At 40.8% G+C, this 27,823-nt stretch overlaps 1 protein-coding gene across 3 annotated transcripts in view; it reads left to right on the top strand.

Annotated features, from left to right (window-relative positions):
- The window catches only part of XYLB (xylulokinase), a 384,016-nt gene that overhangs the window by 48,303 nt on the left and 307,890 nt on the right, over window positions 1-27,823 (top strand). For all 3 annotated transcript variants that reach the window (XM_053713791.1, XM_053713790.1, XM_053713792.1), the window contains 2 exons: window positions 5,034-5,152; window positions 14,419-14,500. In XM_053713791.1, coding sequence (XP_053569766.1) covers window positions 5,034-5,152; window positions 14,419-14,500 — 201 coding nt within the window. The remainder of the gene's footprint in view (window positions 1-5,033; window positions 5,153-14,418; window positions 14,501-27,823) is intronic.

Here is a 27,823-nt window from a genome sequence, read left to right as displayed (position 1 = left end):
CAACCCCCCCAACAGTAAAACCCACCACCCACACAACCAACCCCCCAAATAAAATACTAACTAAAAAAACCTAAGCTCTCCATTGCCCTGAAAAGGGCATTTGGATGGGCATTGTCCTTAAAAGGGCAGTTAGCTTTTTTGCAAGCCCAAAGTCCCTAACATAAAAATAAAACCCACCCAATACACCTTTAAAAATACCTAACACTAACCCCTTGAAGATCGATTTACCGGGAGAAGTCTTCATCCAACCTGAGCCGAAGTCCTCAATGAAGCCGGGAGAAATCTTCATCCAAGCCGGGCGAAGTGGTCCTCCAGACAGGCAGAAGTCTTCATCCAGACGGCATCTTCTATATTCATCCATCCGGCGCAGAGCAGGTCCATCTTCAAGACATCCGGCGCGGAGCATCCTCTTCAATCGACGTCTTCTTACTAAATGACAGTTCCTTTAAGTGACGTCATCCAAGATGGCGTCCCTTAGATTCCGATTGGCTGATAGAATTCTATCAGCCAATCGAAATTAAGGTAGAAAAAATCCTATTGGCTGATGCCATCAGCCAATAGGATTGAAGTACAATCCTATTGGCTGATCCAATCTGCCAATAGGATTGAGCTCGCATTCTATTTGGCTGTTCCAATCAGCCAATAGAATGCAAGCTCAATCCTATTGGCTGATTGGATCAGCCAATAGGATTGAACTTCAATCCTATTGGCTGATTGCATCAGCCAATAGGATTTTTTCTACCTTAATTCCGATTGGCTGATAGAATTCTATCAGCCAATCGGAATCTAAGGGACGCCATCTTGGATGACGTCACTTAAAGGAACCGTCATTTAGTAAGAAGACGTCGATTGAAGAGGATGCTCCGCACCTGATGTCTTGAAGATGGACCCGCTCCGCGCCGGATGGATGAAGATAGAAGATGCCGTCTGGATGAAGACTTCTGCCCGTCTTCATGGGGTTAGTGTTAGGTTTTTTTAAGGGTGTATTGGGTGGGTTTTATTTTTAGGTTAGGGACTTTGGGCTTGCAAAAGAGTAATTTGTAATTTGTTTATTATTTTCTGTAATTTAGTGTTTTTTTTTGCACTTTAGCTAATTTAATTTATTTATTTAATTGTTGTTAATTTAGTTAATTTATTTAATTATAGTGTAGTGTTAGGTGTTAGCGTAAATTAGATTAGGTTTTATTTTACAGGTACTTTTGTATTTATTTTAGCTAGGTAGTTATTAAATAGTTAATAACTATTTAATAACTATTCTACCTAGTTAAAATAAATACAAACTTGCCTGTAAAATAAAAATAAATCCTAAGCTATTAGTTATATTGTAGCTAGCTTAGGGTTTATTTTATAGGTAAGTATTTAGTTTTAAATAGGAATTATTTAGTTAATGATAGGAATTTTATTTAGACTTATTTTAATTATATTTAAGTTAGGGGGTGTTAGGATTAGACTTAGATTTAGGGGTTAATAACTTTAATATAGTGGCGGCGACATTGGGGGCGGCAGATTAGGGGTTAATAAATGTAGGTAGGTGGCGTCGATGTTAGGGATGGCAGATTAGGGGTTTATAATATTTAACTAATGTTTGCGAGGCGGGAGTGCGGCTGTTTAGGGGTTAATATGTTTATTATAGTGGCGGCGACGTTGGGGGCGGCAGCTTAGGGGCTAATAAGTGTAGGTAGGTGGCGGCGACATTGGGGGCGGCAGATTAGGGGTTAATAAATATAATATAGGTGTCGGCGATGTTGGGGGCAGCAGATTAGGGGTTCATAAATATAATGTAGGTGGCGGTGTCCGGAGCGGCAGATTAAGGGTTAAACATTTTATTATAGTGTTTGCGATGCGGGAGGGCCTCGGTTTAGGGGTTAATAGGTAGTTTATGGGTGTTAGTGTATTTTTTAGCACTTTAGTTATGAGTTTTATGTTACGGCATTGTACCATAAAACTCTTAACTACTGACTTTTAAATGCGTTAGGACTCTTGACAGGGTAGGGTGTACCGCTCGCTTTTTGGCCTCCCCGTACAGACTCATAATATCAGCGCTATGGAAGTCCCATAGAAAAAAGACTTTGCGAAGTTTACGTAAGTCGTTTTGCGGTAAGGCCAAAGAAGTGTGCGGTGCTCCTAAACCTGCAAGACTCGTAATAGCAGCAGTAGTGAAAAAGCAGCGTTAGGACCTCTTAACGCTTCTTTTTCAGCCTAATGCACAACTCGTAATCTAGCCATGAGGTTTTGAAAATCGTCTGCTCTTAAAACACTGGGGGCAGGGGCTGCACTAAGAATGTTTAAATTCTAATTTTGCAAGAAAACAAGTAAGTTATTTGCTGTTTTTCTTCACAATCTTTTTCTTTTTATATTTACTTTCATTTAACATATTTGTTTTTACCAAAGGAGCACTGTTTAATATCCCTTAAGAAACTGAAAACTGTCACAGATCACTCAGGACACAGGTGTCATTTTTAGAATGCTTGGCATGTCGTAAATTAGTCATGTCCAAAAGTTGCTTTGTGGTCTACTGGTAGGTCTGCAAGTTATGACCAGTGATTTCTCAGGCTAGGAAATGCCACTATATACTTAAGTAAAAGAATATATATGAGTGTTTTGCACAAGTTAATTCTGTAAATCCCGAACTAGCAGAAGTAGAGCACACTACCTATTTGCCAGCATTATATTTTGGGGGGTGGATACTAAATTTTCTTTAAATATGTGATCAACAACAGCTGCTGCTAAACTGGTCAGCCAGATGTCAAGCAATGCATGGATCTGAAATAAATGCAAACATTGTATATGCACTCCTTGTACCATCCTGCTACTCTATACCCAGATTTATTAACAAATCCTCAATAAAATATTTGTAATATGTATTTAATGAGTAGCATTAAAGGGACATGCAAATTATTTTGCAGTACTGTTGACTTTCAACATAAAGTACATACAAAAAGGCTGCATTAGATTTTTTTTTAACATTAAAGTGAATATTAATTTTGATGCTAAAGTGCCCGTTTTTTAAAAAAATTTGATTAAAAACAGGGGCACTTTAATTCATCAAAATTTACATTTCACTCCTGTTGAGAAAAAAAAAACTTACCTTTTAATCTTCACAGCAGCTCCAGCTTCCTCCACCCTTCACAAAGCCTCTTCCTGGGTCTAAAATGAGTAATCCGGCTTCCTCCAATCACGGCGTTGAATCAGACAATGATTCCCCCGGGAGGGAAGCCGTGATTGGAGGATGACCTATCTATCATTTCTGACGTCAGAAATGGCTTGCAACGACCGGAGGAAGCTGGAGCTGCTGTGCAGATTAAAAGGTAAGTTTTTTTCTCAACATGAGTGAAATGTAAATTTTGATGAATTAAAGTGCCCCTGTTTTTAATCAAATTTTTTAAAAAACTAGGCACTTTAGCATCAAAATTGTCATTCACTTTAAAAATTTTTTTACAATTAATATTACACTGGTTACATATACAAGCACCCAGGTTTTCCTGGGCAGTTACACTTGCATAGATCAGCATCTGTGGTGGACCAGACTTTAGCACTATGCGCATGCACATGGTGCAGATCTCAGCACTAAAAAAGAAAAAGGGAAAATGCAACTTTTTTAATGCTGATTAGTAGCAGCTGTACCATGGTAGAGCGCAGCATACCACCAATGTGCATTGAACATATATATGGATAATATATATCTGCATATAAGAATTTTTGTGAGCAAAATTTTCAGCGCATTGGAAATTCAGAGCAATGTGTGGCTACACCCCATGAAAACTGCTGTGGGGGCCTGTTATTTAAAATCTCGCTGCTCAGCCGAGATATTCTAAGAAAATTTAGAAACACAAATTTTATCTTGGGAAATGTTTATGTTGCTATGTAGTGTTCTTTATGTGAAACTCCTACATTACAATAGAAAGTCTAAAAAAATCCCAGAGATTTTGTGTGATTATTCTCCATGTCAGCGACATTTTGAATATGACAGAACCGCTCTCTGGGAGCACAAGGTGGTGCTAGATACTTGATGATAATAATAATTGCAGTATAATCAAAAGTAAAAATAAAAATTAGAAAATAAAAAGTATAAAATATAATAATACAAAATTATATATAAAATATTATAATAAAATATATACTATAAATAATATTAAAAGTTAATACTTCAGTTCAAAAGATGTTCCATACATTCCATCCTAAGGTAATGTGGATTTTGAATAAATCAGTCAATCAATCCAGTAATCAAGGAACTGTGTCTTGAAGTATAGAAATGAAAAACAGGGATCTTAACCCCAGGTCACACCAGGGTACGGCTGCTCCTTTTCTTAACCCCTAAAGGTAGTGGTAATGGTCAAACGTTCCTGCAAGAAGAACAAACAGTAGGGCGCCTCCTGTGTGTATCAGCGATTCCAAATGGTACTCCTATTGTAGTATGTATATGTGCAGGGTACTCACATTTGGTAGCAGGACTCAGTTGTGCTTATAGACACAGACTGAAGATTTGTCGTTCTTCAGCTCACTATTCTCCAGCAATCTGAAACTCCAATGTTGGGCGTATTGAAGGTAGCAAAACAGGGGCCAAGCAGTTTGTTTAAAATTTAAATGTGAATTTAATTATAAAGATAAAATAGAAATAGATGAAAAGGTCATATAGATCCACAAAGACCAGACATTTTAAATATCAGGCCCTAAGTATGTTTAAATGGTAACCTTTGCTTTAGCCAATTAGAGGCCATGTGTAAATGATGTAGTATACAGTTTGGTCAGAAAAATATCAGCCTACTTAAGTACTTTGGGGAAAATGGAAAAAAAATACGTATGTTATGGATGTACTTTGTATTGTTGTTTTATTATTCTTAATAAGAAATATATTGGGTAATTCATTTGTAATTTAATGTCTATTTAATCAAAAAACCTGTATGCAGTCTAATGTTTTGCAATATTATTGGGTAATGCCACAGTAAAGGAACAAATGATTTCTTACTTTCTTTCTTTTTTCCTTTCATCTCATGTGCAAGAAAGAATAAATGTCATTTTTACATTATATTTAGGTTCTGGAATGAATCTGCTGAATATTAATGGAAAAACTTGGTCTGAGAAGTGTTTGGACTCATGTGCACCTGACCTAAAGGGGAAACTTGGATCTGTAGTTCCATCCAGTTCAGTACTGGTGAGTCTTAAATTCTTTGGCCTAGATTACAGATGAGCTTTAGTAGAGTAAATTTGCAACACCTCTATCCACAACAATCACTGCACAAATGCAAATAATATCCTGGTGCTTTGTCATTGGACATAGCCCCTTGTTGACAACACACAGAAAATTTCATATTGTCTGGCAAAGACGATTTCACTACAGCTTAAATCTTTGCCAACTGTTTATATACTTTGATAACTCCTTCCTATTGATATCTATTTATCCTGGAAGGATTCTCTAATCCACTTACACATACTAAATACATTAATAACAACATTTAACCGTTTAGCTAAATGTGGATGAGAGCTGCTTAAATCCTACTGGCTGATTTGAACAGCCAATAGGATTTAAGCAGCTCTCATCCTATTGGCTGATTTGAATATTTCAGCCAATAGGAATGCAACAGTACCCCAATATAAAAGGGTACCTTGCATTGAAGCTTGAGTGTGCGGCGGACGATCGCATGAAGAGGAGGATCCACGTTGCTGAAGACCGCTGCCGCTGAAGAGAACCAGCGCTACAGATGAGGACCAGTGCTCCCGGATCCGCGCATCACTGAAGACCGCTCCGCACCTAAGTTAAGAAGACGGTGCCACTCTGGAAGAAGATCTTCGACGCCTGGATGAACACTTTGCTCCACCTGGACTTCTGGGGTTAGTTTTAGGTATTTTTTTTATTTTTTGGGGTGTTTTTTTTTAGATTAGGGCTTTTTTATTTTAATAAGCACAAGGGGCAATGGATATCTTAGGTATTTTTAAGACTTAGTTTTTTTTATTTTGGGGAGTGGTTGGGTCGGAGGTTTAGTTTTAGGGGGGACTTTGTAATTTTTATAGGTAAAAGAGCTGTTTAACTTAGGGCAATGTCCTACAAAAGGCCCTTAGATTTCTTTTATTTTTCGTTAGTGTTTTTTTGTTGTTGTAATGTTAGATTATTTTTAATTTTTGTAACTTTAGTGTGTTTTTTTTTGTAATGTTAGGTTTTTTAAATTTTTTCGTAGAGTTAGGATTTTTTAATATTGTAAGTTAGGTTTTTTTATTTTATTTTTTTAAAATAGTAATGTTAGGTTAATTTATAGGTTAATTTTTTTTTTTTCACAGGTAAGTTTTTATTTATTTTATATTATAAGTTTAATTTAAAGTTAAGGGGTGTTAGGTTTAGCGGTTAATAGTTTAATTTAGTGTTATGCGATGTGGGGGGTTTAGGGGTTAATAGGTTTAGCTTAGTGTTGGCGATGTGAGGGGTTAATAGGTTTAGTTTAGTGTTGGCGATGTGGGGGCTGGCGGTTTAGGGGTTAATAGGTTTTTTATAGTAGTAGTGATGTGGGGGGCGGTTTAGGGGTTAATATGTTTATTTAGTGTTGGCGATGTGGGGAGTTGGTGGTTTAGGGGTTTATATGTTTATTTAGTGTTGGCTATGTGGGTGAGTGATGGCTTAGGGGTTAATAAATGTAATATAGTATTTGCGATGCGGGGGGGTGCCTGTTTAGGGGTTAATAGGTAGTTTATGGGTGTTAGTGTACTTTGTAAAAAATTTTGTTATGAGTTTTGTGAAACATTTTTGTTTCGCAAAATCTATAACTACTGGTCTCAGATAGCGGAATGGATCACTGCGATATAGACTATAACGCTAGCGTAATAGCTGGACCGCACAACCTGTAATACAAGCACTATGAAAATTCCACAATCAAAAGCCATTTTTTGAGTGCGCAATGGAGAGTTGTGTAAACGCTAAAATGCTAGCGGTATAGCCGTACCGCTGCGACTTGTAATACGGGAGACCTGCATATTCCGCGTGCAATGGACAATTTTTCAGCGGTATAGCCGTACCGCAACACTTGTAATCTTGCTGAATGTACTTTATAATATGTTGCTTAGCTCCACCGTGTCTGTATCTCATCTGGCCCTGGGGCTTTATCTATTTTTAAAGGGACATGAAAACCCCAATTTTTCTTTCATGATTTAAATAGTGTGTGCAAATTTAAACAACTTTCTAATTTACTTCTGTTATAGCTCAGCACCAAACAATGCACAAACAGCACCTTAACCCTTTTTCCCTTTTTATCTCAGGGCAATGGTGACCGGTGGTATAGAGGAGACTGCCTTCCTCTCAACATTCCAATAATATGATAATCCACAGCACCAAGTTAAAACTTTAGGTCTTTATTCAGGTACAAAAGATAAAAAAATGCAACGTTTCGGGATCCACTCCCTTAATGATGCATGATTAAGGGAGTGGATCCTGAAACGTTGCATTTTTTATCTTTTGTACCTGAATAAAGACCTAAAGTTTTAACTTGGTGCTGTCTGTTATAGCTCAGGAGTGTGCACGTGTCAGGAGCACTATATAGCATATATATATTTCTAGAACAATAGTATTCAACAAAGAATAACAAGAGAATCAAGAAAATATCCCAATAGAAGTAAATTGTTAATGTTTTTTAAAATAAGATTGATCTACAAACTACCATTGGTTCTTCTTCGCTATATAATGTAAACTCCTCCTAATCCTCAAGTTAGATTTCAGAGGAGCATTTTATTCATTACATTATTTTGTCATTTATATACTTTAAAAAAATCTTCTTGGATTTGTTTTACATTCTTAAACTATGTGTTTTACTTTTTAGATCAGCCTATTTTATTGCTGTCCTGCACATTCTGTTGGCTTCTTTTTATTTTATGAATAATTCCATTGATTTACACAATTTAAAAGCCAATTTCTTATTTTTTTGTTTCTTCCACTTCTACTACACAACATTGTTTTTTTTTGTTCCTATTTTATGTTGAGCAGTGATTTTCTTCTATAAGGTACGACGAGTCCACGGATTCATCCTTTACTTGTGGGATATTATCCTCCTGCTAACAGGAAGTGGCAGCAGAGCTGTCTATATAGCTCCTCCCTTAGCTCCACCCCTCAGTCATTCTCTTTGCCTACTTAAAGTACTAGGAAGGGTAAAGTAAAAGAGGTGATAAAATATTAGTTTTAATTTCTTCAAGCAAGAATTTTTTGTTTTAAATTGTACCAGTGTGTACTATTTACTCTCAGGCAGCAGATGGATGAAGACTTCTGCCTGGAGGATGATGATCTTAGCAGTTGTAACTAAGATCCAGTGCAGTTCCCACAGAGGCTGAGGGGTACAAGAAACTTCAGTGTGAGGAACGTTTTCATGCTATATAGCAGTGAGGTATGTTCAGTCATTTTTTCTGGAGAGACTGTGTATTTAAGAAAGGCTGACAGTATCCCCATGAGGGTAAGGGTAAGCAGTAATCCTAAGAGCTATAGAAAGGCATTACTAAGCTTGCATAAGGGGCTGATTAAAAAATGGTTGACACAGAGTTTTTGAATGTTTGTGGGCAAACGTTTTATGAACTGGGAGTACTGTTAACGTTTTGTGGGCAATAACGTTTTTTGGGCAACTTTATTGAGGGTACACTTGGCTTATTTTTTGGGTCTCAGAACCCACATGGCTAGTTTAAAACCGCTCTGGTGCGGTTCTTTGAGGCTATAGAGACATCGAGTGAGATGGGCGGGGCCTATTTTCGCGCCTCAGATGCGCAGTTGTTTTCACTCAGCAAGCAGCAAGCTCCAACTCCTGAGGGCCCTTGTGGATGTTTTGGGCCAAATCGAAGCTTTAACCCCATATTTACAATCCCTGAGGGCAGGTAGGCGCCACAGCAGGGCTGGGGGTGTTTTTTTCCCGGATTTGGGCCTTATTTCAATCCGGTTTGCACATTAAAGGGTTAAATGTTTAATTTTCTTGTGGGGCAAACTTTACTACACAAATTGAGTCTGCTATCAAAAATTTGGAAAGTTTGGTGTATTTTAAAGCAGTTTTGCAGAACATGTATGCAGTACCGTTTTTTAAGATTGTTGTTTTTTCACTAAATAAAGTGTTTTCATGCTTGTTTGTAGTCATTACTAGCCTGTTCAACATGTCTGACATTGAAGAAAGTCATTGTTCAATATGTTTAGAAGCCATTGTGGAACCCCCACTTAGAATGTGTCCCTCATGCACTGAAAGGTCAATAAATTGCAAAGAACATATTTTAGCTACTAAAAGTATGTCGCAGGATGATTCTCAGTCAGAAGGGAATCAGGTTATGCCATCTAATTCTCCCCAAGTGTCACAACCATTAACGCCCGCACAAGCGACGCCAAGTACTTCTAGTGCGTCTAATTCTTTCACCCTGCAAGATATGGCCGCAGTTATGAATACTACCCTCACAGAGGTTTTATCTAAGCTGCCTGGGCTGCAGGGGAAGCGCAGTAGCTCTGGTGTGAGAACAAATGCTGAGCCCTCTGACGCTTTATTAGCCATATCCGATGTACCCTCACATTGTTCTGAGTTGGGGGTGAGGGATTTGCTGTCTGAGGGAGAGCTTTGTGATTCCGGAAAGATGTTCCCTCAGACAGACTCAGATATGACGGCTTTTAAATTTAAACTAGAACACCTCCGCTTGTTGCTCAGGGATTTTTTAGCGACTCTGGATGATTGTTACCCTATTGTAGTTCCAGAGAAATTGTGTAAAATGGACAGATTTCTAGAGGTTCCTACCTACACTGATGTTTTTCCGGTCCCTAAGAGGATTTCGGACATTGTTACTAAGGAGTGGGATAGACCAGGTATTCCGTTCGCTCCCCCTCCTACTTTTAAGAAAATGTTTCCCATATCTGACACCATGCGGGACTCGTGGCAGACGGTCCCTAAGGTGGAGAGAGCTATTTCTACCCTGGCTAAGCGTACAACTATACCTATTGAGGACAGTTGTGCTTTCAAAGATCCTATGGATAAAAAATTAGAGGGTCTCCTAAAGAAAATATTTGTTCATCAGGGTTTTCTTCTCCAACCTATAGCGTGCATTGTTCCTGTAACTACTGCAGCTGCTTTTTGGTTCAAGGCTCTGGAGGAGGCTCTTCAGGTTGAGACCCCATTAGATGATATTCTGGATAGAATTAGGGCTCTCAAGCTAGCTAATTCTTTCATTACAGATGCCGCTTTTCAACTGGCTAAATTAGCGGCAAAGAATTCAGGTTTTGCCATTTTAGCGCGTAGAGCGTTATGGCTTAAGTCCTGGTCTGCTGATGTGTCATCAAAATCTAAGCTTTTAGCCATCCCTTTGAAAGGTAAGACCCTATTCGGGCCTGAACTGAAAGAGATCATTTCAGACATCACTGGTGGGAAAGGCCATGCCCTTCCTCAGGATAAGACAAATAACATGAGGACCAAACAAAATAATTTTCGTTCCTTTCGAAACTTCAAAGGTGGTCCCTCTACCTCTACCCCAGCTGCAAAACAAGAGGGGAATTTTGCTCAATCCAAGTCAGTCTGGAGACCTAACCAAACTTGGAACAAAGGTAAACAGGCCAAGAAGCCCGCTGCTGCCACCAAGACAGCATGAAGGGGTAGCCCCCGATCCGGGACCGGATCTAGTAGGGGGCAGACTTTCTCTCTTTGCTCAGGCTTGGACAAGAGACGTTCAGGACTCCTGGGCTTTAGAAATTGTAACCCAGGGGTATTTTATCGTCAGACTTTTCATCCGGGGGAGTGGGAACTCCATCCGGAGGTGTTTGCCCAATTGATTCAGCAATAGGGCACACCAGAATTGGATCTGATGGCGTCTCGTCAGAACGCCAAACTTCCTTGTTACAAGTCCAGGTCAAGGGATCCTCAGGCAGTACTGATAGATGCTCTAGCAGTACCCTGGTCGTTCAACCTGGCTTATGTGTTTCCACCATTTCCTCTCCTTCCTCGTTTGATTGCCAGAATCAAACAGGAGAGAGCTTTGGTGATTTTGATAGCACCTGCGTGGCCACGCAGGACTTGGTATGCAGACCTGGTGGACATGTCATCTCTTCCACCATGGACTCTGCCACTGAGACAGGACCTTCTGATTCAAGGTCCATTCCAGCATCCAAATCTAGTTTCTCTGCGGCTGACTGCTTGGAGATTGAACGCTTGATTTTATCCAAGCGGGGTTTCTCTGAGTCGGTCATAGATACCTTGATTCAGGCTCGAAAGCCTGTCACTAGGAAAATTTATCATAAGATATGGCGTAAATATCTTTATTGGTGCAAATCCAAAGGCTACTCATGGAGTAAGATCAGGATTCCTAGGATTTTGTCCTTTCTCCAAGAAGGATTGGAGAAGGGGCTATCAGCTAGTTCCTAAAGGGACAGATATCTGCTTTATCAATTCTATTGCACAAGCGTCTGGCAGATGTTCCAGACGTTCAGTCGTTCTGTCAGGCTTTAGTTAGAATCAAGCCTGTGTTTAAAGGCTTTCTCCGCCATGGAGTTTGAATTTAGTTCTTAAAGTTCTTCAAGGGGTTCCGTTTGAACCTATGCATTCCATAGATATTAAGCTTCTATCTTTGAAAGTTCTGTTTTTAGTTGCTACCCCTTTGGCACGAAGAGTTTCTGAACTATCTGCATTGCAATGCGACTCGCCTTATCTTGTTTCCCATGCTGATAAGGTGGTTTTGCGTACCAAACCTGGATTCCTTCCTAAGGTTGTTACTAATAGGAATATGTGAGAAAAAAGAGAATAGTATGGAGTCTAAAAAGAAACCATAAGATTCAAATACGCCAAATATAAGTGCGAGTGACAACACTTGGTGAGAACCAAATAACCCAAAGAAGTGCTGGCAACAAAGGAATAGTAAAAAAGTATAAATTTAATTACAAATGTGAAATAAATAAAAGACAAAATTAACAAACACAATGGCGCTGATCAGACGCAATGATATAGTGTAGTATACAAAGAGCAACAATGTATCAAAGAATACAATGCAAATGTAACAATATAGAGAATGTGGTTGTAATCGGTCTCTATATTGTTACATTTGCATTGTATTCTTTGATACGTGGACTCGTCGTACCTTATAGAAGAAAAGTAAATTTATGCTTACCTGATAAATTAATTTCTTCTATGGTACGACAAGTCCACGGCCCGCCCTGTCATTTTGGATTTTAAACTTCAGTCACCTCTGCACCTTTTAGTTTCTCCTTTTTCTTCCTGTACCTTCGGTCGAATGACTGGAGGGTTGAGCTAAGGGAGGAGCTATATAGACAGCTCTGCTGTGGTGCTCTTTGCCACTTCCTGTTAGCAGGAGGATAATATCCCACAAGTAAAGGATGAATCCGTGGACTTGTCGTACCATAGAAGAAATTAATTTATCAGGTAAGTATAAATTTACTTTTTTTTGTAACGTTGCTTCCACTTCGCCTCTGTGTTCTTTCTGGAGAAAAGCGCATCCCAGAGAATGGGTTGTGACGATGCCAAATGTAAAATCCTGTATGCTGTTGCTATGTGAATGATATTATTTGTTTTAGTTCACTTAGTAACAACAGATGTCAAATCTGTTCTGATACAAATCTGAGCCTTGCTTTATATGTGACAGGATATGCATAAAGTCATACGAGTACTTTGCTGTGGGCTAGTTTTTGCTAATTTCCATAGAACAGAGAAGACTTAAGGGCCAGTGAAGTTAAAAATACACTTGCCTGAGTTAGATAGAGCATGCATTTTTAAATAACTTTCAAATTTTCTTCATTTTATTTGTATCCTTTGTTGAAAACCATTCCTAGGTGAGCTCAGGAACAGTAATGCACTGCTGTGAGCTAGCTACTGATCGATGGCCATACACACGGCCGCCACTAGAAATTTTGGAGCCCCTGACCAAACTTTTGACTGGGGCCTGCCCCTTTCCCCCCGGTGACTTGTTTTACCAGCTGAAGAGTATAAAATCAATGTGAAACTGTTACTTTAAGTTTATCCCTACTCCTCAGTGATCCATCGTGCACCGCTGACTTGCCGTGCCCGGGGGGTGCTTATGGGGGTTACAAGGGGCTGCGGATGGGGCTTACATATTTTACACAGTGGGTGCTTATAGGGGTTGCTGATGGGGCTTACACAGTGGGTGCTTATGCAGGTTACAGGGGGTGCTGATGGGGCTTACATAAGTTGCACCCACTGTGTAACTTATGAAAGCCATCAGCACCCCCTTTAACCCCTATAAGAACCCCATGTGTAATTTAAGTAAGCCCCATCAGCACACCCTGTAACCCCCATAAGCACCCCCCACGCACGATGGATCACTGAGGAGTAGGGCCGTGTGCGCATGCCCATAGAATTCCTCTGTTGTTTTCAAATAACTCGCCGTAAACAGCAGTGAGCGCCATAAACCTCAAGCAGCTGATTCACGTCACCGGAAGTGACGTAGGTTGCTCATTCCTACGCAGTATAGAATTTCTTTTAGAATACCGGGACTTTTAGTGTCTGACAGGGAAGTTTCAGGCAGCAGAATAGATCAAAACAAGGTGTCCTCCCAACCTCAGTTTAACATAAACAGGCTGGGAATGATGATATATAATTCCATACCAAACAACAGTCATTGTGAGACCACTTTAGAATTCAGAAAACTAAAGCTGAACAATCTATAGCTTAGCATCTAGCAGTGACATAATAGTTTTACAGCAATAAAACAGGCACCGTAGTTCAAACCTGGTGGCAACCCTAGCTGTTTCAGCTGTGCCAGGAGCGCTCTACCTGATCCCTCACTCCTTGTCTCCAGCTAGTTCTGGCGGGAACTCCTCCCTCCCACTCCGATTTTTAGATACATGCTACAAGGCATTCTGGAATGTGTAGTTTCTAGTTCCAGCTGTGCAGCATGTAAAGAGCCCAATTTTACTGTGCAGCTGGCTGCTGCAAGTAGCGGGGGTATGTGGGGGCCCGGCGGGCCCTGTCGAGCCCGGGCCCCTGACTGGAGTCATGGCTGTCACCCCCTGATGGTGGCCCTGGCCACACACATATATCACTCTTGTCATTGGTTCACCAGATGTGTTTATCTAGCTCCCAGTAGTGAATTGGTGCTCCTTCAGCAAAGGATAACCAATGAATGAAGCACATTTGATAATAAAAATGTGATAATAGAAGTAAATTGGAAAGTCGTTTAAAACTGTGTCCTCTGAATCATGTTTTTAAATTGTATCCTCTGAATCATGAAATAAACATTTTAGGCTCATGTCCCTTTAATGTAAGTGTTTTTATTTTCTGCTGAGCACATCTGGCACCCCGATGATTCCCTAAATAGTAACAAAAGTAAATAGTTCAAATAAAAATATACACAATTTACATTCGTACCTTATTTAAAGTCACATGTTTTATTCCTAGTTTTAATATAGTATAGATGTTTTTTGTTAGAAGTTTCAAGGTGTGTGTCTGATCGCTGCTATGTCTTCTTCAGGGGTCCATTTCCGCATACTATGTCCAGCGGTTTGGGTTTAGTGATAACTGCAAAGTTGTGGCATTCACAGGAGACAATCCAGGTAAGATGACAAAACCCGCTAAGCCTCTTAATATACTTGGAAGTTACTATCATATCACCGCTTTCCCTTCTCCCCTCTAAGCTATACATATTTAGGTTATTGAGCATTTCTTCAGTTTTATTTTTTAGACCATGTACCATTTTAGTGGCTTTGAATATATTCCAGTTCCTTCTGGAGATAGGCCTCATATTGAATGTTGTGTGTAGTTCTGGAGGCCATAACTAATGATCTGTAAAGTGGCATAAGAACCTTACTATTTCTGCTGCCTCTACCAATATAACCAAGCATTCTACTGGCCTTACTCGCTGCAATACTACATTGTTTACATTGTTCTTTTTTTTTGTAACAATCAGTAAAGTGTCATTGAGTCTGTAATTAATGTTTGGATTTTTCTTTCCTGAATACATACTTTCCTTCTTAATATAAGGAGAGTCCGCGGCATCATTGCTTACTGTTGGGAAATACTGAACCTGGCCACCAGGAGGAGACAAAGACACCCCAGCCTAAGGGGCATATTTATCAAGCTGCTGGTGCAACGCCGCCCCCTGCAGACTCGCGGCCAATAGGCCGCCAGCAGGGGGGTGTCAATCAACCCGATCGTACTCGATCGGGTTGTATTGTGGCGATGTGTGTCTGCCTGCTCAGAGCAGGCGGACAGGGCAGGCGGACAGGGTTATGGAGAAGCGGTCTTTGTGACCGCTGCTTCATAACTGCTGTTTCTGGCGAGTCTGAAGACTCGCCAGAAACAGGGGCCATCAAGCTCAATACGGAGCTTGTTAAATAGAGCCCTAAGGCTTAAATACCTCTCCCACTTCCCCCATCCACCAGTCATTCTTTGCCTTTTGTCACCGGAGGATGGCAGAGAAGTTTCAGAAGATTTCCGAGTAGTTCCATAGGAGGGGTATCTGCCCTTCGATATGGGACTGGAGTTTTAAGTAGTATTGTCAGCCTCTCAGTGAGAGCATTGACGAATGTTAGAGTCTGGAGATACAGGGAGAGTCTTTCTGCGAACCCATTCAGACTGCCTGCTAACAGCTCCTAAGCAATCAGTGTTGACGAGTTTCACTGCCTGCTTGTCACACTTGAGAGGCTGTGTTTCTGTTCCACAGCATGGTTTCTAGTAAGATCGTTTCAATTTTTACATATATTGAAAACGTTAGAATACAGGGTCACAGTGTGGCTCCTTTTATCTGAATAGAATCATGGGTTAATACCTCCTGAGGGGGATTATTGAACAGTGGGGTTTAATCAAATGTGATGCTTTGATTTTATGCTGCTTTATGTGTGAGATTTTATTGGGCTCATAGGCTGTTTGTTATAGGGCTGGAACGCACAGGTTTTTACTTTCACTTTGAGTGCTGCGCAGCTTATAGCTTGGCACGCTTTTTCTCATAGCAGGGGCGGTCCTGCCTTGCGCACCATGTGACCGGGAGTGGTCTCACTTTCATTTTGACCGAACTGGCTCTCGGAGAAGACGCTATTTCTCTTTATTGTCTGGGTCTAGGAGGTGGTGAGTGCCCCAGCCATTGGGAGTATAAAGTTGCGTTTTTGAGAAATATAGTTTAATTTCTGTGTCCTACTGTCATTAGCTTAAGCTATGGAGGATTCTGAGATACTAGAGGGTACTCCCTCTATTCCAAATAGTAATACCTTTTTATATTATGAGGAGGCCTTGGTATACCCGCCCTCTCAACTATGTTGCATATGCCTTGACAACGTTATTAGATCAAAGAAGGTTAACCCCTTTAGTACCACTGAGCCATCCACCTCTGAGGACTCGTCGTCCCGTAAGGTGCATACACAACAGTCATCTCCTTCTACACACGCAGCTTCCCGTAGCACGCTTGATCCTCCATCTGGAGGGGGCCTTTTACCATCAGGTTAAAAACGACGGTGGCTGAGGCCCTTAGTGCTTTACCTCACCCTGCTAAACGCAAGCGAAATGTTAAACATAGCTCTGATTAGGATCAGACCTGTGTTTAGATCTTAGGCTCCTCCTTGGAGTTTAAATCTTGTTCTTAAAGTTTTCAAGGGGCTGCGTTTGAGCCTATGCATGAGATTGACATTAAATTTATGTCCTGGAAGGTTCTTTTTCTACTGGCTATTGCTTCTGCGTGCAGAGTATCTGAGATTGCCGCCTTGCAATGTGAGCCTCCTTATCTGGTGTTCCATTCGGATAATGCTGTCCTACGTACTAAGTTAGTGTCGTGTCAGACCGCAACATCAATCAAGAGATTGTGGTTCCTTCCTTGTGTCCAAATCCTTCTTCTGCGAAGGAAAGTTTGCTTCATAATCTGGACTTGGTTCGCTCCTTGAAGTTTTTTACCTTCAGGCTACTAAGGAATTTTGACAAACCTCGTCCTTGTTTGTTGTCTATTCCGGAAAATGTAAGGGACAGAAGATCTCTTCGGCTTCCTTATCTTTTTGGTTAAGGAGTGTTATCCGCTTTGCTTATGAGACAGCGGGACATAAATCTCCTCAGAGGATTACGGCTCATTCTCCTAGAGCAGTGGCTTCCTCTTGGGCCTTTAAGAACGAGGTCTCTATGGATCAGATTTGTAAGGCGGCTACCTGGTCCTCCTTACATACTTTTTCTAAATTTTACAAGTTTGATGTTTTTGCTTCGGCTGAAGCAGCTTTCGGGAGAAAGGTTTTACAGACTGTGGTGCCCTCAGATTAGGGTGCGCCTCTCTTTTTGTCCCTCCCGTTATCATTCAGTGTCCTCTAGAGCTTGGGTATAAGTTTTCCAACAGTAAGGAATGATGCTGTGGACTCTTCTTATATTAAATTATGCTTACCAGATAATTTAATTTCCTTCTGTGTAAGGAGAGTCCAAGGCCCCCGTCCGTGTTCTCCGATGGGCGGCCCTCTACATTATATTTTTCTTCTGGCATCATTTATACCCTGATATTTCTCCTACTGTTCCTTGTTCCCTTGGCAGAATGACTGGGGGATGGGGGAAGTGGGAGAGGTAATTAAGCCTTTGGATGGAGTGTCTTTGCCTCCTCCTGATGGCCATGTTCAGTATTTGCCAACAGTAAGGAATGATGCTGTGGACTCTCCTTATACAAAAGGAAATTAAATTATCTGTTAAGCATAATTTATGTTTTTTCACTTTGCAATGTTAAACTTTAGATCTCAGCCATTTGTCCACATTTGTTATATCACTTTGGTCCACCCCCCCCCCCAAACATCAGCTCCATTGCAAATTTCTTGTATCATCTGCAAACAGACATACTGTAGAGCTTGGCAGATATCAGTGACAAATGTGTTAAGCAAAACAGGTCCCAGAACTGACTGCTGATCACACTCCATTTACTAAGACATTCTGTTTTCTATCCTTAAGCCAGCATTCTACCCAGTTCACAATTTCACAAATAATATTTTGAGGTATGTTACTATTCAGAATTACAATGTTTTGAGACACCATATGTAAATTATTTTGATAATACGTTACCATAATCCTTTATGGCTAGATTACAAGTGGCACTAACGTGCAATATTTTCTGCATTAACTAGCGTTCATATAGCAAGTTGAAAGTAAATGCGAATGAGCGAGTTCAATTACATTTTAAGCTTGTTAGGTTAGTGCAACTGAAGACCTCGGGTAAAGGATAAGGAGTTAAAAAAGTTGCACCCAACACAACCTAAATGCATTAAAATATATAGTTACACTCATATATACACTATCGGACTTTAAAAAAAAAATATATAAGGATTTAAAGGTATATGGTATATGACAGGGTGTTAAAAAAATAATATATATTTTCTATGTGAAGCACATTGGAATGTAAAATATTCAGAACTCACGTCTGCTATAGCGCACTTGGTTATATGCGGTAGGGTTAGCGCGTGAGTGATTGGGGTTAATTGTTTTTTTTTAACTTTGCGGCTCCATTGAAGTCTATGGGAAGAAGTTAAGGTGGTCGCAATATTAGAGATCCACGCAATTGTTTTCACACGCACAATAATATTTTACTTTCACCTTGCAATATGCTCGCTATCCTGTGATGGAAAAGTTTATTTTCAACTGTACTAGCGCTCAAATGTAATGTAATCGAGCCTTTAGAGTAATGAGGATTTGTATATCCTATTTTCCATTTTACAAAGAAGATTAGCGTAAAGAAAGAAAAGTGGCAGCCTTAAAGAGGTGCTGAGACTATTTGTATTTTACTGACTACAGCACCAGCACAAGACTATAGCTCATAAATGCCCCCACTGCTATAAATCTCATTCTCACCTACTCTTACTTTCCATCTTGCTGCTATTGGCATCAGGTGACATCTCTCTAAATCCTAGGCCCATCCACATTCCCACCATTATCCAATCACGCACTCTTTATAGTAACTTTAATAAAAGCAACACACATAACCTCATTTCCATCAAATGCATCCCATACACACGCACACCTTTCACTTGCGCACTATGGAACTCTCGCTCTATGTGCAACAAACTTTCACACTTTTAGCAATTACCGAAACCTGGCTATCTCCTTCCGACACTGTTTCCACTGTTGCTCTCACACATGGTGGTCTTCACTTTAGCCATACCCCTAGGCCAGGTGAGAAACGTGGCGGCGGTGTTGGGATCCTGCTCTTCCCCTCCTGCACTTATCAGTACCTACCTCCAATCCCATCTCTCTCATTCTCCTCCTTTGAAGTCCACTGCAGTCACCTGCTCTCCCACCTCTCCCTCATAGTGGCAGTCATCTATCGCCCTCCTGGACCTACCTCCCATTTCCTTGACAACTTTGCCGCCTGGCTTCCTCACTTTCTCTCTACCAATATACAAACCGTAATCCTTGGGGACTTCAACATTCCCATTGACAACCTGTCTGCCCTGTCTGCCTGTAAACTTCTTTCACTCACATCCTCCTTCCGTCTCTCACAATCCACCCTATTCCCTACCCACCGTGATGGACACTCCATCGACCTGGTATTTTCCTACCTCTGTTCTATATCTGACCTCACCTGTCGCCCTTTTCCAATTTCTGACCATCACCTGGTCACCTATAATATTAATACAACAGCTAAACTCACTCCTCCATCCCACCCCGCACCTGTAGAAATCTACATGCTGTGGATCCGCTCCAATTTTCAAAAATTATACCAGATCTCCTCTCTCACACTTCCACTATAACAAAACGCTGTCCTCTGCATTAGACACACTTGCACCTCCCCAGCTGCGCAAAACATCACGCCGTCAGTTGCAGCCCTGGCACTCTCAGCAAACACGCTATTTGCAAAAATGCTCCCATACTGCTCAGCGTGTATGGAGGAAAACTCTCTCTGAACCTGACTTCATACACTATAAGTTTATTCTTCGTTCATACACTTTTGCCCTTCCCTTAGCCAAGCAAACCTACTTCTCTTCTCTTATATCTACTCTTTCCTCAAACCCTAAACGACTCTTCTCCACCTTTAACTCTCTCCTGTACCCTCCTGCTCCATCCCCTCCATCTGTCTTTAGTGCTCAAGACCTGGCAGACTACTTCTTAAACAAAACACGTACTATCCGAAGCAACATCCCAACACCAACCTGCAATATTCCATCAACGGGCCCAGTTACTCCCTCTGCCACCCTCTGCATCTTCCATCCAGCCACTGAGAATGAAGTTTCTTCCTTACTATCTTCCTCACGCCTCACTACCTGCCCGCTCAACCCTATCCCTTCCCATCTAATACTCTCCCTATCTTCCACCCTCACTCCTGCTGTTACCCACATATTCAACCTATCTCTCTCTACCGGCTCATTCCCATTTTCTTTCAAACATGCAAAAGTCACTCCCATACTGAAAAAACCCTCCCTTGACCCTAAGGGGGGTAGTTATCAACGCGTCTACTTTTCCTGCCTTCGCCGGCCCAATACGCCCGCCTAAGCTCGCCTCACATCGCCGCCGCGGACCTGCAAAAATTTGCCTAAGTTATCAAAAAAGCTGTCAAAAAGCCGCGCACCAAGTACGGGGCGATGAGCAGCGGACTGTGAGAGTTATCACTCATCCGATCTCGCTGCTCTTCGGCTTTTTTACAGCTTTCTTGGTAGCCTGTCACTAAGCACCCACACTAACTACACTGTTCTACCCCCTATACCGGCGCCCCTGGAGCCTCCCGCAACTAAATAAAGTTACTAACCCCTAAACCGTCACTCCTAGACCCCGCCGCAACTCTTATAAATGTATTAACCCCTAAACCGCCGCTCCCGGACACCGCTGCCACCTACATTATACCTAGTAACCCCTATCCTGCCCCCCCTATTCCGTCGCCCTCAATAATAAAGTTATTAACCCCTATCCTGCTGATCCCGCACCTCGCCGCAACTAAATAAATAGTTTAACCCCTAAACCGCCACTCCCTGACCCTGCCGCAACCTATATTAAATTTATTAACCCCTATCCTGCCCCCCCTACACCGTCGCCACCTATAATAAATTTATTAACCCCTATCCTGCCCCCCACTACACCGCCGCCACTGAAATAAAATTATTAACCCCTAAACCTAAGTCTAACACTAACCCTAACACCCCCCTAACTTAAATATTAATTAAATAAATCTAAATAATATTTCTATTATGAACTAAATTAATCCTATTTAAAACTAAATACTTACCTTTAAAATAAACCCTAATATAGCTACAATATAAATAATAATTATATTGTAGCTATCTTAGGATTTATTTTTATTTTACAGGCATCTTTCAATTTATTTTAACTAGGTACAATAGCTATTAAATAGTTATTAACTATTTAATAGCTTACCTAGCTAAAATAAAGAGAAATTTACCTGTAAAATAAATCCTAACCTAAGTTACAATTAAACCTAACACTACACTATCATTAAATGAATTAAATAAATTAACTACAAATAACTACAATTAAATACAATTGCATAAACTAAAGTACAAAAAAAAAAGCTAAGTTACAAAAAATAAAAAAAATAAGTTATAAACATTTTAAAAATATTACAATTTTAAGATAATTGCACCTAATCTAAGCCCCCTAATAAAATAACAAAGCCCCCCAAAATAAAAAAATGCCCTACCCTATTCTAAATTTAAAAAGTTCAAAGCTCTTTTACCTTACCAGCCCTTAAAAGGGCCTTTTGTGGGGGCATGCCCCAAAGAATTCAGCTCTTTTGCCTGTAAAAGAAAAATACAACCCCCCCAACATTAAAACCCACCACCCACATACCCCTAATCTAACCCAACCCCCCCTTAAAATAACCTAACACTAATCCCCTGAAGATCATCCTACCTTTAGTCGTCTTCACTCAGCCGAGCAGCGATGGAACCGAAGAGGAGATCCGGAGCGGCAGAAGTGATCATCCAAGGGGCGCTGAAGAAATCTTCCATCTGATGAAGTGATCCTCCAGTCGGCGCTGAAGAAGTCTTCTATCCGGGCGATGTCATCTTCCAAGCGGGGTCTTCAATCTTCATCCCGCCGACGCGGAACATCCTTCTTTACCGACGGACTACCGACGAATGAAGGCTCCTTTAAGGGACGTCATCCAAGATGGCGTCCCTTCAATTCTGATTGGCTGATAGGATTCTATCAGCCAATCGGAATTAAGGTAGGAAAAATCTGATTGGCTGATTGAATCAGCCAATCAGATTCAAGTTCAATCCGATTGGCTGATCCAATTAGCCAATCAGATTGAGCTCGCATTCTATTGGCTGTTCCGATCAGCCAATAGAATGCGAGCTCAATCTGATTGGCTGATTGGATCAGCCAATCGGATTGAACTTCAATCTGATTGGCTGATTCAATCAGCCAATCAGATTTTTCCTACCTTAATTCCGATTGGCTGATAGAATCCTATCAGCCAATCGGAATTGAAGGGACGCCATCTTGGATGACGTCCCTTAAAGGAGCCTTCATTCGTCGGTAGTCCGTCGGTAAAGAAGGATGTTCCGCGTCGGCAGGATGAAGATTGAAGACCCCGCTTGGAAGATGACATCGCCCGGATAGAAGACTTCTTCAGCGCCTCTTGGAAGATGACATCACCCGGATGGAAGACTTCTTCAGCGCCGACTGGAGGATCACTTCATCGGATGGAAGATTTCTTCAGCGCCCCTTGGATGATCACTTCTGCCGCTCCTGATCTCCTCTTCGGTTCCATCGCTGCTCGGCTGAGTGAAGACGAATAAAGGTAGGATGATCTTCAGGGGATTAGTGTTAGGTTATTTTAAGGGGGGTTTGGGTTAGATTAGGGGTATGTGGGTGGTGGGTTTTAATGTTGGGGGGGGTTGTATTTTTCTTTTACAGGCAAAAGAGCTGAATTCTTTGGGGCATGCCCCCACAAAAGGCCCTTTTAAGGGCTGGTAAGGTAAAAGAGCTTTGAACTTTTTTAATTTAGAATAGGGTAGGGCATTTTTTATTTTGGGGGGCTTTGTTATTTTATTAGGGGGCTTAGATTAGGTGTAATTAGCTTAAAATGTTTGTAACTTTTTTTTTTTTGTAACAACTTTTTTTTTTGTACTTTAGTTAGTTTATGTAATTGTATTTAATTGTAGTTATTTGTAGTTAATTTATTTAATTTATTTAATGATAGTGTAGTGTTAGGTTTAATTGTAACTTAGGTTAGGATTTATTTTACAGGTAATTTTGTATTTCTTTTAGCTAGGTAGTTATTACATAGTTAATAACTATTTAATAACTATTCTAACTAGATAAAATAAATACAAAGTTACCTGTAAAATAAATATAATTCCTAAAATAGCTATAATGTAATTATTAATTACATTGTAGCTATCTTAGGGTTTATTTTACAGGTAAGTATTTAGTTTTAAATAGGAATAATTTATTTAATGATAGTGTAGTGTTAGGTGTAATTGTAACTTAGGTTAGTTTTTATTTTACAGGTAAATTTCTCTTTATTTTAGCTAGGTAAGCTATTAAATAGTTAATAACTATTTAATAGCTATTGTACCTAGTTAAAATAAATTGAAAGTTACCTGTAAAATAAAAATAAACCCTAAGATAGCTACAATATAATTATTATTTATATTGTAGCTATATTAGGGTTTATTTTAAAGGTAAGTATTTAGTTTTAAATAGGATTAATTTAGTTCATAATAGAAATATTATTTAGATTTATTTAATTAATATTTAAGTTAGGGGGGTGTTAGTGTTAGACTTAGGTTTAGGGGTAATACATTTATTACAGTGGCGGCGGTGTAGTGGGGGGCAGGATAGGGGTTAATAAATGTATTATAGGTGGCGACGGTGTAGGGGGGCAGATTAGGGGTTAATAAATTTAATATAGGTTGCGGCAGGGTCCGGGAGCGGCGGTTTAGGGGTTTAACTATTTATTTAGTTGCGGCGAGGTGCGGGATCGGCAGGATAGGGGTTAATGACTTTATTATAGAGGGCGGCGGTATAGGGGGGGGCAGGATAGGGGTTACTAGGTATAATGTAGGTGGCGGTGGGCTCTGGGAGCGGCGGTTTAGGGGTTAATATGTATAGAGTAGCTTGCGGTGGGCTCCGGGAGTGGCGGTTTAGGGGTTAATACATTTATTATAATTGCGGCGGGGTCAGGGAGCGGCGGTTTAGGGGTTAATATGTATAGAGTAGCTTGCGGTGGGCTCCGGGAGCGGCGGTTTAGGGGTTAATATGTATAGAGTAGCTTGTGGTGGGCTCCGGGAGCGGTGGTTTAGGGAGTAATAACTTTATTTAGTTGCGGCGGTGTAGGGGGGACAGATTAGGGGTGTTTAGACTCGGGGTACATGTTAGGGTGTTAGGTGTAGACAGCTCCCATAGGAATCAATGGGATGTCAGGCAGCAGCGAACTTGTACTTTCGCTATGGTCAGACTCCCATTGATTCCTATGGGATCCGCCGCCTCCAGGGTGGAGGTTTGAAAACCAGGTACGCTGGGCCGGAAAAGTGCAGAGCGTACCTGCTAGTTTTTTGATAACTAGCAAAAGTAGTCAGATTGTGCCGCGGAACATCTGGAGTGATCTGTGTCGGACTGAGTCCGGCGGATCAAAGTTTACGTCACAAAATTCAACTTTTGCCGGTCTCTAGCCTTTGATAACTAAGGCGAATCAGCCTCGCCACAAATACGCTGCGGAATTCCAGCGTATTTGAGGTTGACGGCTTGATAACTAGGCCCCTATTTCTCCTTAAAGCTACCGCCCCATATCACTGCTTCCACTAACATCAAAACTCCTTGAAAAACTAGTTTACAATCGCCTAACCCAATTCCTGTCTGCCAACTCCTTGCTTGACCCCCTGCAATCCGGATTCCTCCCCAAACACTCAACTGAAACAGCCATTACCAAGGTTACTAACGATCTTCTCTCTGCTAAAAATATTGGACACTACTCTATACTCATCTTACTTGACCTCTCAGCTGCCTTCGACACAGTTGACCATCCCCTCCGCCTACAGACCCTTAGCTCTTTTGGCCTCTGTGACACTGCGCTTTCCTGGATTCACTCTTATCTTTCTCACAGGTCTTTTTCTGTGTCATATGCCGGCGACTCCTCTTCTCCAGTTCCTCTGTCTGTTGGAGTACATCAAGGATCTGTTCTGGGTCCTCTACTCTTCTCCATCTATACTTCTTCGCTGGGTAAACTTATCAACAGTTATGGCTTCAAATATCACCTCTTTGCTGATGACACCCAGATCTACCTCTCCACCCCTGCTCTCTCTCCCTCTGTCCTTTCTCATGTCAGCGACTGCTTATCTGGTATTTCTTCCTGGATGGCCTCTAACCACCTAAATATTAACATGTCCAAGACTGAGCTCCTTCTTATCCCCCCTCAAGCCCTACGCTGACTTCTCTATCCCTGTTGACGGCATCACCATTTCCCCATTGCCCCATGTCTGCTGCCTCGGAGTTACACTTGACTCAAATCTATCCTTCTCCCCCCATATCCAATCGCTTTCTACATCCTGCCACAAACATCTACTCAACATTTCCAAGATTCAACCTTTTCTGTGCGCTAACACCACAAAGAAAATAATCCACTCCCTTGTTATTTCCCGACTTGACTACTGCAATAACCTACTTACTGACCTTTCTCTTTCCCGCCTCTCCCCCCTTCAATCCATCCTAAATGCCTCTGTCAGGCTGATCCACCTTTCCCGTCGCTCTTTATCTACTGCACCTCTCTGCGAGTCCCTTCATTGGCTCCCCATACACAGCAGAATTAAATTCAAAATTCTCACCCTTGCATACAAAGCGCTCACCAACACCGCTCCCCTCTACCTATCCTCTCTAATCAACAAGTATACTCCAGCCCGCCCACTAAGATCCAACAATGACCTGCTCCTTGCATCTGCAACTATCACCTCCTCTCATGCTAGACTGCAGGACTTCTGTCGTTTAGCACCTACCCTCTGGAACACTTTACCTTGTGCTGTCAGGCTTTGCCCTAATCTTTCTTCCTTTAAATGCTCTCTGAAGACTTTTCTGTTCAGAGAAGCCTACCACCCAACTCAATAATATTTCTCTTACCTAACAACATTTCCCTCATCTAACTCTGCATTAACATCTTTCTCAATCTTGCAGTCCTCACCTCCTGTTTCTCAACCCCCTACCCTTCTAGATTGTAAGTCCCCACGGGAATAGGACCCTCAATTCCTCCTGTATGTTTTTGTGAATTTTGTCCTGTGTCTTAGAAGTTTTATATTATTGTTTTATTTAAATGAACTGTATCCATGGACAGCGCTGCGGAATATGATGGCGCTTCATAAATAAAGTATAATAATAATAATAATAAATAGATAGCTCAGTGAAGAGTCCCATAGGTCCTATAATAAAAGCATGATAGGAACTGTCAGAGATGCACTGTGTATAGCACCCATGTGAATGTATTACTATACTTGATAAAAACTAAAATTTAACCAGATCTTAGTCTTGCTTGTAATCTAGCAGATGATCATTTTTATATGATCTCTCTAACTGGAGACTGGTTGGATATGCATGATCTGGCTTGTAGCACAGGAAGATCAGGCATCAGGGTGTATCATGAAACAGATTTTTTTTCCTTCATGAATCAAACAGACCACTTGATTTGAAACAACTTTCCAATTTACTTCGATTATCAAATTAGCTTTATTCTCTTGATCTCCTTTGTTGAAGGAGCAGCTATATACGATTAGGAGCTAGCTGAACACAGTGGGGAACCAATGACAAGAGGCATTTATGTGCAGACACCAATCAGCAGTTAGCTCCCAGTAATGCATTGCTGTTCCTGAACCTACCTAGGTAAGGATCCCAAGAGAACACAAATTAGATAATAGAAGTCAATTAAAAAGTTGTTTAAAATCACATTCTTTGTCTGAATCATGTAAGAAAAAATGTGGTTTTCATATAATTTTAGCAAAAAATAAAACAGCACTTCCTGTCTTAATGACCAGAATTAATTATTTCACAAAAAGAATGGAATATGAAAGAAATAGTGAAAACAACTTATTTAGCTTTCTTTCATGTAATTAGCAAGAGTCCATGAGCTAGTGACGTATGGGATATACATTCCTACCAGGAGGGGCAAAGTTTCCCAAACCTTAAAATGCCTATAAATACACCCCTCACCACACCCACAATTCAGCTTTACAAACTTTGCCTCCGATGGAGGTGGTGAAGTAAGTTTGTGCTAGATTCTACGTTGATATGCGCTCCGCAGCAAGTTGGAGCCCGGTTTTCCTCTCAGCGTGCAGTGAATGTCAGAGGGATGTGAGGAGAGTATTGCCTATTTGAATGCAGTGATCTCCTTCTACGGGGTCTATTTCATAGGTTCTCTGTTATCGGTCGTAGAGATTCATCTCTTACCTCCCTTTTCAGATCGACGATATACTCTTATATATACCATTACCTCTACTGATTCTCGTTTCAGTACTGGTTTGGCTTTCTACAAACATGTAGATGAGTGTCCTGGGGTAAGTAAATCTTATTTTCTGTGACACTCTAAGCTATGGTTGGGCACTTTATTTATAAAGTTCTAAATATATGTATTCAAACATTTATTTGCCTTGACTCAGAATGTTCAACATTCCTTATTTTTCAGACAGTCAGTTTCATATTTGGGATAAATGCATTTGTTTCAATCATTTTTTCTTACCTTAAAAAATTTGACTTTTTCCCTGTGGGCTGTTAGGCTCGCGGGGGCAGAAAATGCTTCATTTTATTGCGTCATTCTTGGCGCGGACTTTTTTGGCGCAAAAATTTTTTTTCTGTTTCCGGCGTCATACGTGTCGCCGGAAGTTGCGTCATTTTTTTACTTTTTTTGCGTCAAAAATGTCGGCGTTCCGGATGTGGCGTCATTTTTGGCGCTAAAAAATATGGGCGTCATTTTTGTCTCCACATTATTTAAGTCTCAT

Source organism: Bombina bombina, chromosome 5 (assembly GCF_027579735.1).
Source record: "Bombina bombina isolate aBomBom1 chromosome 5, aBomBom1.pri, whole genome shotgun sequence".
NCBI lineage: Eukaryota > Metazoa > Chordata > Amphibia > Anura > Bombinatoridae > Bombina > Bombina bombina.
The sequence above is the reverse complement of the archived record's forward strand: the minus strand, read 5'-3'. Positions and strand labels throughout refer to the sequence as shown.